The sequence below is a fragment of the Oreochromis niloticus genome, linkage group LG11 (genome assembly GCF_001858045.2).
Source record: "Oreochromis niloticus isolate F11D_XX linkage group LG11, O_niloticus_UMD_NMBU, whole genome shotgun sequence".
In the NCBI taxonomy this organism is placed as follows: Eukaryota; Metazoa; Chordata; class Actinopteri; order Cichliformes; family Cichlidae; genus Oreochromis; species Oreochromis niloticus.
In genome coordinates this window covers 31,193,657-31,210,804 of record NC_031976.2, presented here as the reverse complement: position 1 = coordinate 31,210,804, position 17,148 = coordinate 31,193,657, and the positions used below count along the sequence as shown (strand labels likewise).

General features: G+C 38.1%; 1 protein-coding gene across 1 annotated transcript; it reads right to left on the bottom strand.

Moving 5' to 3' along the window:
- Window positions 1-1,010: 1,010 nt before the first annotated feature.
- Window positions 1,011-15,593, bottom strand: tmod4 (tropomodulin 4 (muscle)). The gene is made up of 10 exons (XM_003450268.5): window positions 15,381-15,593; window positions 9,153-9,329; window positions 8,272-8,428; window positions 7,289-7,408; window positions 3,454-3,546; window positions 3,169-3,299; window positions 2,794-2,901; window positions 2,478-2,621; window positions 1,568-1,712; window positions 1,011-1,439 (listed from the first exon to the last, which is right to left on the bottom strand). Exons 2-10 carry the CDS (start codon window positions 9,252-9,254, stop codon window positions 1,417-1,419), a joined length of 1,023 nt encoding a protein of 340 aa, XP_003450316.1. The 5' UTR covers window positions 9,255-9,329; window positions 15,381-15,593; the 3' UTR covers window positions 1,011-1,416.
- Window positions 15,594-17,148: the final 1,555 nt, after the last annotated feature.

Here is a 17,148-nt window from a genome sequence, read left to right as displayed (position 1 = left end):
CGACTCAGTTTTGCTGCCTAAGTGTGCTTGATGAAGCAGGTCATGAAATGATGGCCTGACATTCTGATAGTCTGATAGTCTGATTCACGGTTCCATCAGTTACCGATCCTGAAGCACTAAAGTGCAAGCCCCAAACCATCACACTGCCACCACCATGTTTGACTGCTGGTTTGCTGTTGTTTTTTATGAAATGCTGTTAGTTTTGTGCCAGATTTACCCCACTCAAGCCTTCCAGAGAGTTCCACTTTGTCTCATCAGCCCCCCAACATTTTCCCCAAAGTCTTGGAGATCATCAAGATGTTTTTGGGGGGGAAAAATATAAGATGAGCCTTTGTGTTCTTTTTGGTCAGCTGTGATTTTTCTCTTTGGAACTCTCCAATGGATGCCATATTTGCCCACTCTCTTTGTTATTGTTCAATCATAAGTGAGGCTTTTGGTTCTTTAGATGTTATGCTGGGTTCCTTTGTGACCTCCTGGATGAGTTGTTGATGCCCTCTTGGAGTCATTTGGTAGGTTGGACTCTGTTTTTTTTTTCTGTTCTTGAGTCTATGTCACAGCATAATGCATTGCATTTTGAGATGTTTTAGCCGACTTCACTTTGTCAGTCAGGTTAAGTCATTTCTTGATTCAACAGGTCTGCCACTAATCAGACCTGTGTGTGCTGAGTCAAATTGAACTCAGTTTTCCAAAAAAAAGGTGGTTAATCACAGTTCTTAATTCATCGTTTACAAGACGGGGGCAATTATTTGATGGACACAATTTGGAAATGAAATGTTGTCACTTTTGTAAACAGCTGTTTGTCCAGTATCAGTGGTTCAAATACAGATTACTTTAACACAGTTACTTTACTTAACTCACAACCTGTAGATAGACTCCTTAAATGTGCCAAAGTATATGATTTATTTATTTTTTTTTGGTGCATTTAAAACAAAATTTGTTGAGTATAATATTTATGTGTGCAATAAGAATTAGAAACAATAAAATTAAACTTACCAAACAATTACAAAAAATAATCGAATATATATTTTTATTTAAAGTATTTACAGATTTTTCCCCCCTCTCCCACAGATGATATAGCACCACATTGAATTAGTGAATGAAAGTAATTAACTATTTGTTTGGGTTGATGTTGGTGACGCATAAACTAAAAGCACAAAAAAGACACTTCAGGTTGTGCTTGTGATCTATACATGCCTTTATGATAAATTCAGCAACCTACAAAACTCTTGCTGCAGTAAATGAAATGAATGGTTGAACATGGATGTTAGACATGGCTTCCCCCCGGCACAGTGACCAAAATTAATTGGGGAGAATTCATTCAGCTCTGCTGCACCACAGTGAGCTGGCACAAGAGTCATCAGTTTTTGCAGGCTCCGAGGGGCTAATGGTTGCTCTTCTGCTCACTCCTTGTTGTGTTCATCTTAATCTTTGCTGACGAACTATGTAAAAGAGAGAAGATGCCGATTTCAGATTCTGTTACACAATCCAGTAACACTTTCAATGATTCCTTGTATTATACATGAATATTTCAAGACTATCTGACCATGCATTCAGGATCATTTCTTACTCATGTCATTGTTTCGTGTGATGGCCATGGCGGCTCTGGCTCGGGGACCCTGCTGGGTGAAGTGGTATCCAAACCTCAGGATACTGGAGTTGTTCTCCAACATGGTGGCAATCTCCATCTCAACCGAGTCTCCAAGTTTCTGTCGCTATATGATACATGAAAGAATAACACAATCAAGCACTGAGTTCTTTTTTCCATTGTGAATTAAAATTGAAAGCAGTAAGAAAAGCATGTCATCATCAGATATGAGGATTAACTCAGTTATTTCATACTTGGACAATAAAAGTGAGGATGTCTTGTTCTGGTTGCTGTGCATAAGTCTTTTTTTATATGTTGCCATGAAAATGGGAAATACGTGCAGTGATTTACTGAAATATCCAAAGATACATGGAAATACAGTATATAAGGCAAAGTTTGCACAGTTCTAATGAGCTTGAAAATTAATAGTTGGTGTTACCACCATTTTTATTCTTTGAGGCAGGCTTGTAATTTTTTAAATAGTCTTCAGGAACAGTTCTCCGGGCTTCTTGAAGGACACTAAAAGCTTCTCTGCCAAGACAATCCCACACTGCTTCAGTAATGTTCAGGTCCAGCCTCTGGGGAGGTCATTCCATGTTTCATTGTGTTTTTCAATTTAATTTCTTTCTTTTTTTAGATTACACTGCACATCATGCTGAAACATGCCAAGTCTTCGGCTAACAGCTCTTTTGGAATCGCTTTGTTGGTGCAAAATTACAATTTAATGTCTGTAAAACTGTAGTCATTGGCATTGTTTTGCATATTCGCTAAAGAAAAGGAAACAAATGGTACGTTTGTGTGCCAGGCTTAAATTATTCTACAGGTGAGTGTTAAAGTGGCTTGCAAATTATCAGCTGTAGATTCACAGCATGTCCAAGAATTTGTTTCTAACCTGGTTGTCAATCTTGAGCTCCATCAGTGTGGCGTTATTAGCCATTGCTTTGATGATCGCCATCATGCCGTCTGCAGTGATGAAGTTAGACTCGATATTAAGACTCTGTAAGCTGGTGTTCTCCTGCAGCATCTCAGCGCATGCCTAGAAACACACATAATAAATATATATCTATAGCTAGACTGAGATATAAACTGTAAGACATTTCTAAGGTTTTTATATTAAACAAATAAATACCATACAAATGAATATAAACTTTGAGGAAATTTGCTGTCATTGGCAAGCAGTTGATAATTACAGTGGGTAATTTACTCACATATGCCACAGGGTCGTTGCTTCGGGTGGCAGCGATGCTCAGAAACTCCACGTGAGAGTTTCCTTTCATCGCTTCAAAGATCTCTTTTAGTGTTGGGATGGGAATGTCCTGCAAGGAAAATACAGGGATGTTCAGTTCTCAAACAATGAATACTTGATAAGCCTGCAGATCCGGGTTTTCCAGTCTAAAGGATCAGTATAGCAAATGACATGAGCTGGTTCACTGAAACGACTGTGTAATATTTGTTGTCATATGGGAAATTAATCTTGTTTGGGAGTTTAAGGACTCTGAGTCCAGCTTCAAGTTCCCTTTGACAAACATTTTTTTTTATCTGTGCATACTTTTTTCTTAATTGTGACGTTCCAGTGAGCTGACCTTGATGTTGTTAAGGTTGACTTCAGTCAGGCTGCTATCATTGTTGTGAATTCTCTCCAGGGTTTCCTCCACATTGGTGGGGTTTGGAGGTTCTTCAGGGAAGACCTTGAAAGGATCTGGTTTCACAACGCCTGAAGGAGATACATGATCACAACTGAGGCTACAGTGTAAACAGTACACAATAAAACATACAGTACTGTCACATTTCTGCCTGCATTTCATTTTAACGTTTGTCTGTGTGAGTATAAGCAATAGCTCATAAAATGTCTTTGGCTTCAGACATACTGTTGATGCCCTCTGTGTTGGCGATGGTGCCTGTGGTGCCCAGAGCATCGTAGTACTGCTTGTTACTCATCAGCGTGTACATTCCAAGGATAGCTGTGAAAACAGGAAAACAATCACTATGAATACATTCAGATAAAAATATCTATACTATTTGAACAAAATCAGAGAGTTGTGCCCCTGTTATAGTTATTTTTGTAGCTAGTTTTATTGGTGTGTCCTGTGTCCCTGTACTGATATACCAAAGGCAAGTTTGTTAATATTGCTTTGCTAGGAAAAAATGTTTCTGTGGCAAGGACAAAACCTCAAGTGCCACAGTTAGTTTTTCCTTTTCCTTCATCTCCTGTGTGTATCTATGTGTGTGTGCACGGGTGTTTGATGAGATAAGGAAACTCTTGTCTGAGTTCAGTGGGGACTTCTAATCTTACACTTTCCAGGGGGCCCCAAGGAAGTAATGATACCCTGCACAATACACAACTTTCAGGGTCAAGCTGTGGGCCTCTAGAATTCTTAGTGTTATTATAGCTGACATTGAGACAGTGTTAATTTGTGACCACACAAAGTTAGAAGAGGAGAAGACTCTGTTTATGGGCACCTACAGTATTTGTCAGGTCAAACTAATCCTTGAAATACATCAATAGCAAATATTTAGAAAAAGTGAAGGAAGTCCTGCTTTTCTCAAGTAACACTAACTATATCTTTGCATCATTCCTATTGCATTAAGTTGAAGTTATAGTTCAGTGTTCACTGGCTTTTTTGTTTTCCTGTTTTTAGGTTTGTTATGGAGTTTGCCAGTAGTCACAATCAGCAATATGCTGACCCGTGTCTGTCAGCTGTTTGATGGGGTAGTGCAGGGCGGGTGTATCGCATTTTGACTTTCTTAAACAGCTGACACCTCAGCAAAACAAAAAGGACAATGAAACCAAGACATTCACGTGATGCACAATAATTGTGTTCAGTGTTAGATGTTAAAAATAATTATTTATACCTTTGTTGTTGTTGTTTTACAGTAACTGCTAACATATGCTAAAATTGTGATGCAAAAGATATTCTACTGCTTTTACATGGTGTACCTCTAAGCTTAACTGTATAGCAATATGAGCCGATCATAAATGCTATAAAGAACATTTCAAAATACAAAGAATACCTGTCATATTAGAGTAGTAATGTCAAAGTAGCATTTACTGCTGAAATGTAGCAAAGAGGAACCAAAACTGGAAATAATAAAAAATTAAATAAGAACCTCACAATCTGCATATTAGTGCAGGAGTTAGTATTGTGTTATTTTATTGTGTTTAATATGCACTGTAATGTTATAGTATCATAATATTCACTGTAGTTTTAGTAGTTTGAAGATTAGGTGACAATATACTGTGATCAATTTTTTCCCAATTTCTGCAGTTTATCATTGGACAATTACTGTTGTCTTTATTATTATATTCATGTGAACTAGAACTTACACAGATTACACTTATATAAAATATTTACATTCTAAACAAATTACTTATACAAATGAGTACCTTCTACAGCTGTTGAATTGTGGCTTCTTTTTCTATTGCTGTTACTGTTTATGACCAGGAGGAGGCAGACTTCAAGTTGTTTTGTGTGTTTTTTGCTCTTGTTGAAACCTGCCAGGTCCAAAGTCTCTGACAAGCCAACTGCTGTGACAGCAACACCTCCCTGCATAGCACCTTCCCACCAACCTCCTCATCCAGTGTTGGAGGGTTTATAACCATGGGAAGGTCCTTGTGTCTGTGTGTGTGTGTGTGTGCATGTGTGTGTGTGTGTGTGTGTGTGTAGCAGTTAAGGGGAGTATTTGCCATGGACACCCATGCCATTAGTGTATTTAGCTAAATACACTAACAACAACCTAAAAAAAGGTAATGCTGGAACTCTTTTAAATAAACTGAGATAAATCTAAATAAACCAAGACAAGATCAATTTAAATCAATTAAAATAAACTGCTATTGTCTTATATAAATCAAAATCCTTAAGTGATTTGTTGGACATGCCAGCCAGGCTATTCATTCCCTTTACTCTGTTTGCCAGAAAGCCCCAACAATAGACTGACAGAGGCTAACCGAGGTTTAATCCTCATCTGGACTCTATCCAAGCTTAAAACGGCGGTCTCTCTGTCAGACTCATGGTGCTGGACAAACATGTTCCCCTACTTTGCCTTTCCGGATGCCTGCCTGCCTGTTTGGCACATCAGGGGAGTCTAACTGCCTGTTCAGGGGTTCACACTCAATAAAGCATGTTTTATGTTTCAGTTTGACTTAAAATACCATCCGGCATTTAGGATTAATGGTGTGTAGAGGATTTTATCAAATCTAAGGTTTTCAGTTAGATCAAAGCATTATTTATGCATTTGCAAAGCACCTCTCCCAAATAGGCCTTGTCCAATTACTGACGAGCAACGTAATTCACTGAGGAAGGCTGTGAGGGGTTTGATTTCTCTCTAACACTTAAGAAACCCAGAAAGTGCATTACACAGGATACTGTTAACTTTGACAAAGCTGCAGTTGTCATACTGTCTCTACATTTTCTTTAGTTTGTAATTTGGCTATTTACCACTACTATTAACCTCATATGCATTAGTACATTAAAAAAGATGTCAAAATCACCTCTTAAATGATTTCATTATTCAAGAACAAAGCAATCCAACAAGTGTGAACATTTTTTTAAATTTCAAGCTTCTGGAAACATGGAAAACTGAGGCTTTATCTGCGAACACAGTATGTTTTAAACAGATACAATATCTTTGCCTCCACCATCCCCATGTCCACTCCACCCTTCCTTCGGTGGCCTGGAGCCAGGCCTATTTATTTTTGTGTTGCTGAGCGTGGGGAATTGGACCCCGTCACATGTTTGGCCATGTCATTAACCTAGCTGTCTCAGTGTTGAGGGAAACAATATAAAGCTAGCAGTAGAAAGAGAATGGGTCTGTATAATAGAACTATGTGGGTCAAAGCCACTGTGATGAAAACACTGAGGTCACAGTATGCTGTGCATGTCATTGTTGGTTAATAAGCACCGACTGGTGGGAAATTGCATGACAAACAGATGACATCACACAAAAAAAGATGTAATTACAGATATTTTTTGCATGTCATAGGTGAGTCAGGGTCTTGGTGTTATGAATGCTGGCTCATTAGTATGGCTTACTGGGACAGAACCATTGCTAACATCCACATTTAACAATTTTTTTTACACATTTCATCCCTCACAAAAGTACAAGAGGGCAATGGCTCTGGTTTCAAAAAGATGTTTGGTTATGTAGAAGTCTATGAGAAAATGACCCTTCAGCTCCTTTGTCTGTGATCTCAGTAAACATTTCCCTAACAAGTTTATAGTCTCAGTCTCTAGTTCCAAATCTTATCAAATAAACACAATGTTCATTTTATAAATTATGGTCCTCATTACAGTTGGAATGAATGATAAAGCAGCGTATGCTTTACTTCACAAGTTGCTGAGCATGCACTGCTCCTTGATTTCTCAGTCAGATCTGCTTACTGGACATGATGAGCAGATCTGACAGACAAATCTCTCTCCTATTGTATGGATAGATGGATGGATGGATACATAAGGTTTTTTTCTAAGAACTTGTGGTCAGTGTAATAGTTGCAGTTCCCTTTTACCTGTGATTACCTGGTGGATCGTTAGATGTTTAGCTCCTGAAATACAGACTAAATATAGATTTTGGAAATATCTGCAGCCTGATAAAGCCTGTCATAAAAGCGCACTGTTTATATAGTATATATACTACATAAGTATAGTGTTGCCATTGCTATTAAAACAATTAGTAGTAATAGTAAACAGTAGCAATAGTAAATCTTACCTGCAATATCGCACATCTCTGCATCAGTGGCATTTTTCAAGGCCTCCTCTAGCTCTGGCTCCAGGATCACCTGCTCATGTATGGGGATCTCTGGTGCTTTCTTGGCCACAAAAGGCTTTCCTAGATATAGAAAGAAAAAGATGATAAATAAGAAGACAAAGGAAGGCAAAAGGGTAGCAAAAGCCAAAAAAAGGTTAAAAAAAACTATATATATATCCATCCATCCATCCATTCGCTTCCGCTTATCCTTTTCAGGGTCGCGGGGGGCACTGGAGTCTATCCCAGCTGTCATAGGGCGAGAGGCGGGGTACGCCCTGGACAGGTCGTCAGTCTGTCGCAGGGCTAACACACAGGGACAGACAACCATTCGCACTCACATTCACTCGCACATTTACACCTAGTGGCAATTTGGATTATCCAATTAACCTATCCCCACAAGCTGCATGTCTTGTGGGGATATGTATATATATATATATATATATACATACATATATATATATATATATATATATACATACATATATATATATATATATATATATATATATATATATATATATATACATATGTATATACATTATTTCTTAATGAAGTTATCTATCTGATAATTTCATTTCTCATAAAAGCTTTGTTTGTATGATGTTTCCCAAAGCATATCACAAATGGAGCTTTAATAAACTCAGGTTTCACTTAATCCTACAAGGTGCTTTCGCAACTCTTTTTTGTGCTCATTTATCTTCACAATTTCAGTGGTGAATCCCAAGAGCATCTGCTTTTTGCATCACTAGTTTCCATTTATTGCAAATTCTATTGTTGATATTAGTAACTAACTACACCCAATTGAAAGGGGGAATATAGAGAGTGCTTTATAGATGTTTACTGTATGTTCAAACTTTAGCCTGAAAACAAATTTAAATGACTTGCTGCATATTTTGTAACAGGACACCTACATAAATCCTCAGACAAAGAATCTGCTTTCCCACCTTTCTTTTCACCGGTGAAGGGCACCAGGTCTTCCCTGTCCTCGTGCTCCAGGGCCTGCTTCTCCAGGTGCTTCATCAGGGCGTCACGGTCAAATGGCCCCGTCGGACCCTTCTTTGTCTGATCTCGTTGCCGAAGGCCAGCTGGCAGCATGGCATTCTGGGAGAACATCAGGTCATATTATGTTGATGGGAAAATAAGACTAAATTAGTAGAAAGCTTTAGGTATATCAAATGATCTGAACAGAGAAGTAGCAGAATTTATTCCCCAAAAGATAGCTGAGAAGGTTCTTTGTTGTCTTCCTTCCTTGTTATCTTCCTTGTTGTGTTCCTTCTAAGAATTATATAAAATGTTGGCTTCTAGACTCACTTTTATTGCATGAAATGTTTTACTCTGCACTGAAAGTGCATCAAATGAACACTTTCTGCAAATGCATGCTATTTTTTAAACATCTACTGTGAAAAGTGAGAGACCCATTAAAACTGTTTCTTTTATGAAAGAACTCACTAAAATGAAATGTAATTTGTAGCCCATGCACTTTCTGCATTGTAGAACCATGTTCTTTTATCTTTATAATTGGATAATGTTTGATATGGCAACACTATAGTTTACTGACTGAGAGGTATGCTTTAAAACTTCATCATTTGCTTTTACTCTCCTGCAAGTAAAAAATTTACAAGTAACAAAGTCAATCATTGGTAGGGTAAAAAAAATGTAGTTCTTCCTTTAGATGTCACATACTTCCCACATGTCTGATGGTTAACAAGCTACACCTGATATCGGGTAGATTTTGGGCACAAAGGTAAGACTTGTGAATGTCAGGAACCAGCTATTAAAGCCCCGTGGCACTGGAAAAGCATGTTTTAGGTCAAATCAGCCATACCTCAGGGTCCATCTCCTGCAGCTCATACTCCAGCTGATCCAGCTCCTCGGCGCTGAGGCCTCTGAGGATGGCATCCTCATCAATGTCCCTGGGGTCTGACATGGTTCCTGAGGCTGTGACTCACATATACACACACTCACTCATACACACTGCTGCACACCCCTGGGTGAGAGGGCACTGCCGGTAAAAACGGGGGAAAAAAGGAAGAGAGGACAATCAATCTTTATACTCTCTTATCTAAAATCTTTTTTCTGTCGTACCTCGGCTCCTTTTATTGTGTCATATTTCCACCCTCTTTTAGTTATCTTGTGCTGTCATTTATTATGTTAGAAACTTCTTACAATAATATCATTTTCATTGTAAAAAGCTTAACTTTGACATTTAATCATGCAAGAAAAAGGAGTGACTGAGTACTGTTTTATCATTACTATAGCCTACATTAAACATGTTGCAGTGTAAACACAGGCTTTTGAAATCCTCAGCCAGATGCTAACAGAGGATGTTACAGCTCATGGTCAGAAAGCTTAATCCGCAGATCTTCTGACTATATAAGTAAATGATAAACCACCCAGCTCTTATTTTATCCGGGATCCTCTTGGAAACCTGTCAAGGACCACAGGGGGTCCCCTTCTTTGCATTTTGTCACCCACTGTCCTTGGCAAGTAGCGTTATGATCTCCTATCAGCTGCCCTATCCAGAGTGCTTCAATAATGCTATTATGATAATAATAGATGCGCTTCCAATAATACATCTGCAATACTCAGGAAAGCAGTGTCTGTGTAAATATGCTACAGCAGCCCCCAGATCACATTCTTGCATAGTCTTTATTTTCACCTGAAAGCAAACTCCAGCAGAAGAAGTGCCCACTGATGCTTTGCAGTTTTAACAGGAAGACAGACTCAGTGACGCGATGAAGTGTAAGCAATGAAAGACTGAGAGCGAGAGTGAGGTCTTTGTAACTTTAAACCCTCAGCTTACCACACAGTGACTAAGAATAGTCAAATGGAGAGAAGAGAGGAGTGGAAAGTGCAATCCCTTATTTATCATTGACAGACACTCGCTGATACAGTTGTGGACCCACCCGAAACATATCTGCACCCAGGGATGAAAACTCAGTGACACAGTTATGCTTTAGACACATTAAAACATTACAGTAAATTCACACCAGCCTCAGATAACAAAGACCGTGGTCTACATACAACACCACAGGGCTCCCCAAACAAGAAAATACCACAGTGATAGAACATGTATACATCTGGGTCAAAGTATGAGTAATACAGCTATCAGGTTAAAGGGCCAGTGTTTTCATTTTCACTCCAAATTTTTCCCCAACTTGGTCACAGAGGGAAAACCATTGCAGATCAGGTCATACAATATTGTATTTTGCAGGCAGTCTGCTAGTGTGATGTCAGAAAACACTCACATCTATAACTCCAAGTGTTTTATAGCAGGCAGTTCTTTTGCATGACAACATAATCATGTGCTCAAGGATGGATTAGGACAGCATAATTCGGAGTAACTTTCCACTATCCAAAGTGATCTGAAAAGTGTACTTTTCCAGCACTCAAATAACTCTATTGCGGTTGCAGGGTTTTGTGTTTCAGGGTGCTCTTGCTCTTTATTTTCATTTATACTGAAACAAAGTTTGTCGAAATACATTTAAATACCTTTAAATGTACCTAAATTTAAAGTGGCATTTCAATAAAATCTCAGACCAAGGTGATTAATGATCAGCTACATATTCAAGATGGTCCAAATTAGTGACTGCATATGTGCAGCAGATGTCAAGTTTCTCATTTCCATTTTTAAATGAATTGAAAATAAAAGCTGTGTGTGAAGATATAAATTATTTATAACAATGGTTTATAACATACAAATGAGCCACATCCTCTTTTAGGATTTTCACTTGCTTTCTTGTACATTTTTCTTTCAAAACAAAAGCACAAACACATTAAAAAGCTGAAACATTTAACACACAAAATTTCTGATATGAAAAGTTGAATAAGGACATTGACCTGAGGTGGAAAGTCACACCTTGTGTTTGTTTGTAAGGTCCTGTGAGTTTGTTGTGTAACCAGAGTTTCTGTAGAAAGTCAGTACAAAATAATGTCCTGACACAACACAATCAAATGAGTTGGTTTCCCTGACGACGCCATGGGAACTTGGTTACCATGGAAATAGAACTGAACTGCACTGTTCTGCATTATTCCAGAAGCTCTAAATAACTTTGCGATTAATGGGCATTCTATTCTATTCTATTCTATTCTATTCTTCATAAAGCATCTGAGACTGAAAGCTTGTTTGTGTTCTTAGAGTAACTGATCAGGTTACATTTTATTAGAAAGGGCAGACAGACACACACAAAGAAACACAAACACACAAATACACATACACATACAGGACAAAACAATGATGTACATCAATTTCACAGACCTAACCTAACCAAAAGCCATGTTTCTACCCATAAAATTTCAAATCTTTATTGTGGGGATTTCTTTTTTGTGCCCACAGTAAAGTCTACTCCCCACAAATAGTGTGACTGTGTAATACTGTGTATACAGATATGTGTCCAAACTCTGAATACAGAGTTTTTTAAACAAGATATAGGCCATTAAATTATATTATACCCCACAAAATGACATACAGTGAAGTATATCTTTATTTTCATCAACACTGTGTGCCTCTAATGTGTAAAGCCAGGGACGCAAACACTGGATCGCATAAACGAGTGTCGAGGAAGATAGAGGAGATTTAAAAGATGCAGCATACAGGACAAGGTGGGGCATCAATCTACTTAGACTCACTTTTTACCACGGATGAAAGGTTTTACCAGTCTCTTGACAGTAAGGCTCCCCCAGCTCTTTAAACTAGACTCATAGCTATAAAAAAAAACACTAAATACCAGTCAGCTACAGAGTCATTCGTCTTTTGCTGGACCATCATGTCACAGATGCAGACAAAAATGCTTTAATGTGACTTCAGATCAATAAAAGTCATTACAGTGAACTCCTTTTTAAAAATGGCTTCTTTTTTTTTACAGAACACTGTCTGGTAATCTGTCAAATCAAATCAATAAATTGGTAGATTTAAAGATGCATTGTGGGACTTTTTCTATAATAAAAAGAAAAATAATGATGTAATCTGCAACATCTGATGAATGTATTTTTTTTACCTATTCATATATATTTATATTATTCTGACTCATGCATTTGAAGCCAGCAGTGTCATAAATCCAAAACATTGTGACATGAAAAAAAAAAATATGAGGCCAACTAGATCATTCATTTTTCCCTTTTTCTAAAGTAAAAAAGTGAAAGACTGTCACCTGCAGTTTTTCTCCTAAGCACTGGATATTACATTGGTTTCTGTCCAAACGCAGCTCATGTGATTTGCCTGCTGTCAAGCCTTTGAGCCTTACTTATTGATGAGCTAAATACATGGCTGTTCTGACACTTGAGCTGAGAGTGAGGGCTCAGACAACTGGATACCAACAACCTGATAGTTACAAGTGCCGAAGAACATATTTTCTTAACTTATAAAGGCTTGAAGGGTCACATAATCACAAAGGGAAGGTAGATTAGGGGGAAAATGACAAATCAGAAAGCTAACCTTCAAAGTACCAAAAGGCAAAACTACCACTGAGACATGAAAACTACAAAACAGAGTCAAAACTTTAGAATTTTGAGGCAACTGCTTGTTGTCAGCTTTGGTAGATTATAGAAAATAGCACTCTGGTAAACTAACAGTCTGATCAAATGATGTGTTTTGACACATTCCAGGAAGCCCCTGTCCACATTGGAAACAGATGGTGTATTTGTGCATGTGCATCTGTCTCCAGCTGTCCCAGCAGGGTTTCTGCATGATAGAAAGCAAAGTGGGTGTGGAGCAGTGCAGCGACCGTCACCTGCCGCTGCCAGCTGGCTCTGGACCGGTCTTTTTCCAGTTAAAATCTCAACCATGTCCTGCACCTGCAGCTGCTCTAGTTATAGGAGTCGTGACCTCAGCTGTGCCTGGCTATAAATGTACATGTATAAACATGTTATTGATGTTTCATTCTAATACAGTTTTTTTTTTTAATTCACCTTTTGTGAAATCAAAAAAGTCCAATGGGTCATATTTTTTCTGTTTTGATCTGAAAAAGTTTTTTTCTCAAATTCAGATAAATGTGATTCTTTGTTACAAGTCAGATAAGACTGTCTCATTTTACGTAAACCTTAAACAGTCTCTTGAGATAAGTACTGCTTTTGTAAGCAACATTCAATCCAGGTCCCTTTTAACCTATTGCTTTGACTAATTTATATAAACTGTTTTTGTATCAAGTAACTAAATGTTATTTTAGCTGTAAATCAAAGACTGTCGCTATTGACATATCCCCCACTCTCCTTTGATTAGATCACACCTATGCAGGCCAACTTCATAACTTGCTCAAAGGGAGCAAAAGTCCAGTCAGTCAGAATAACTGAGCTCACAGGGCAAATTTCAGCTAAGACTGATAAGCACACTGAGTTTTCCTCAACAGGAACAGACGCCTGGTCTCCACTCCCCTTGATGACTGCACCTAATGTTAAGCCAGTGTTACAGTTTCTGCACCTACAACTATGCCCGCTTGGGTCCAAGTGACATAAATTTGTTTTGATCACACGAACTAGTTTGAGTAGACACTACACGACACTGTACACTGCTCAGGCACAATATAGTGTCTCCAGGCATATGCCAAGAAGACTTGAAAAAAAGTGGAATAAGAACAACTGCTCATCCATGGTGTCTGCAGCTGTCAGTGTGTGTGCAACAATTAAAATCCTGCCCTTACAAACTTCTATCTCGAGCCATCTGTTGGGTTTCTACAAGCATTTTCACAACTATGTTGTCTGCAGCAGCTCAACTATTGAGAGATTTCAAGGCTTGCACTTCTGTGAAGTTATTTGAAGAAAAAAATGCATGCAGCCCCTTTTTGGAGCAATGATTGTTGGAGTTCTGAAGGATAAAAACCCTTATTGTGAATGCATTAAAACCATGACTCACTATAAGGTAACTTTTATCATCGTTATTGCATTTCATTGCAAGGAGTTCTAATGAATACATGTCAAAGTACTGCATTTAGGCAGGCAGCAGGGAGGAGTTACAGTGCATTTTACAAGTAAAAGACCATTACAAGGGTCTACATTTCATAGTGACAAAGGTTACACACTCATAAATGCTCCAAAATGATTTACACTCTGCTTCTGTGTCAGTGCATTACCTTTACTGGAACATAAATAAACTTTAAAGGGATTCCAAATACTGTACTGCACTTTTCCCTTTGCTCTTTTGGTAGATCCAATTTTCTGTAACGGTAGCAGGAATAGGTTTTTTTCTTTTTGCTCATGAGCAGGCTAAGGCCTCGTTCTGCCACCCAGAGCTCAGAAGATTTGTCACCAACAGCGAGCCATCTTCTCCACGTCTTACCGACCAAGTGTAACATTCCAAATCACCCTTCAGCTTAATTTTAGCTTCACAAGTCAGCTACTTACAGCTGTGTGAATCCTCCCCAGCTTGGGTTGCTCCGTGAGACCAAGTCAGAGCACCATTTTGAGCGCCCTAAGAACCACTTTGATTGGGGGGGGGTTCCATTAAAGAAATTCATTTTTTAAGACATACAGTGGCTTTCACTAACATTGTACCTGAGCCAAATAACCCAAAAGGTCCCATCTACATAAAATGAAAGGTCCCTGCTTTTAATATAATTACACCATTCAGTCCCAAAAGACAATCTGACCCGGTGATAATAGTAAAATATCAGGCACTAATGGATGTTAAATGGAGAGGACGAGGAGGCCGAGTGTAAACTTTAGCCTTTTCTGGTTTCCAAACTTTGCAGGCTCCTGAGACAACATCTCCAAATCCCCTGTGACAAATTACCTACACAGTGATGGGCAGCCTACAAATACCATACTGATAGATTCATTTAAGTGACAGTCTTTTAGACGTTATATCTGGGAGAAAAAAAATGTAAAACTCATTTCTGATTTATAGTTAAATCAACCACATTTTACAGAAACACCATATTTTTGGACAGTATCATTTGTCTAGCACCTTTCTCCTATTTTACAAACACCTCATAGTGACACAACAGAGTGTGGATGAAGGGAAGCCCCACAAAGAGGCAAAGAGAGAGATTAAAGTGTGAATCAACCCGACATGCCAGTAAAAACTCACTGAAACAGACACAGAGAGCAGCCTCACACCTACCTTCACAGAAGCGCAGTGCTGAAGCCCCTGGGCAAGGCAGAGCCTGCTGTCAGAGAAACTTGTTTCTCTTTTTTCCCTCCTCTCACTCTCTCTCGACCCCCTATTTCTCCCCCCCACCCCTCTCTCCTGTGTGTCAAGCTTCAGGGCTGCTATGCTGAGACCGGCATACTGACAGCACTTTGAGAAGTCAGCATTTTATTATTTTGGCTGTATAACGGAGATGGTAGAGAGTCGTGTAGAAAGGGGGGCGAGAGAGAGAGAAAGAGAGAGAGACTGAAGTTGGGCATGAACCACATTCATCATTCAATTAAAACTTAGCGGCGGGCAGAAGGAGGATGGCTGACATCTAGCGGTCAGAGCTGAGATGTACATCAAAACGGTAAAATTTCAAACCTTTTTTTATTTACACAGATCTACAATCAGTAGGTGTTTTTGTTTTGTTTGATTATATTTTATTGTTTTTTACATGTTCTTTCATGTTCTTGGAGTTAAGTTTGCTTTTAATCAAATGTGGTATATAAATAAAACTGCCATTGCAATCAGAAATGAGATGACACGCTCAAATTAACTTTATCACTTTTGTCTGTTTTATCATTGCTTCATTGTAAATTTTATTTTTTGCTTTCATAAATTGAAGAAAGCATCATTTTGGCATCATTTGAGATCTTTTTCTGTTTTAGCAACAGATGCTTCTTACATTTGTGCCATGAATTGGTTTTAGATGGTGTTGGTAACAAATGTGTTTTAGTGCAAACATTATAGACATCATTTTATTTCTATTCATTTATTGCAATGACTTCAAATTGAACACATAATTAAAGATTTGTACATGAGAAATGTTTTTAAGTAGTCAAAGTGTCACAAAATACACTTTTACAACAAAAATTAGATAGACCTTGAAAGTAGCAGAACCCTCTTTTGTCTTCGGATATGCTTTAATTCTTCATAGCACAGATTCAACAGGTTGTTGATTGAATCTGAATCTATGACCTTGGTTCATATTGACATAATATAAAACATTTTTTCATGTTTTCATTTTCATGTTTCACCAAATTCTGAATGTTGCAGCAGAAATGTTCAGTTTCCTGTTCTTTATTAACAGGAGTGGTACCCAGTATTATCACTATACATTATTATAATAAATTGCTGCTGTAGTCCATTTGTTTTAAGGTACAGTTGGTGTGTTCAGATTTGCTCCTTACCTTAATTGTAACCAGTGGTTGTCTGAGTCACTGTTGAGCACCGTCCTGTTGACTTGAAGCAGTGTGGTCATTCTCAGGTTGTCTTGACCATATCTACATGCATTGAGCTGTTTCCGTATGACTGATTAGATAACTGCATTTCCCAATAACTGTGTAACAGTGGCCTGTGAGTGTAGAATTGATTAAAGTGTTTTTTTACTTTAGAATCAGTAGATGTGACGTATATATCTTTCGACCATTTAAGGCTTTTATCTTACACAGTTTTTGTTCTTGTTGTTGTTGTTTTTATGTCCAGCTGATATGTTACATAAAAGCACAATGACTGTGATGATGAGACTGTTGTTTGGTTATTTTTTAATCCAGTTAATGTTTTTTTTTTTCATTGTCTTGTCAATATGAAAAATGAATAATTATTGAAATAAAATGAAATTTTAAAATAATAATAATAATAATTTTGGGGTCTGTCAAAAAAGCTTTTACTACAGTGGGCCTCAAATGCAATGCAACTTCAGAAAACAGCAGCCAATGTGCAGGTTAAGGGGCTCCAGAAGGCCCTGCCTGGTGAC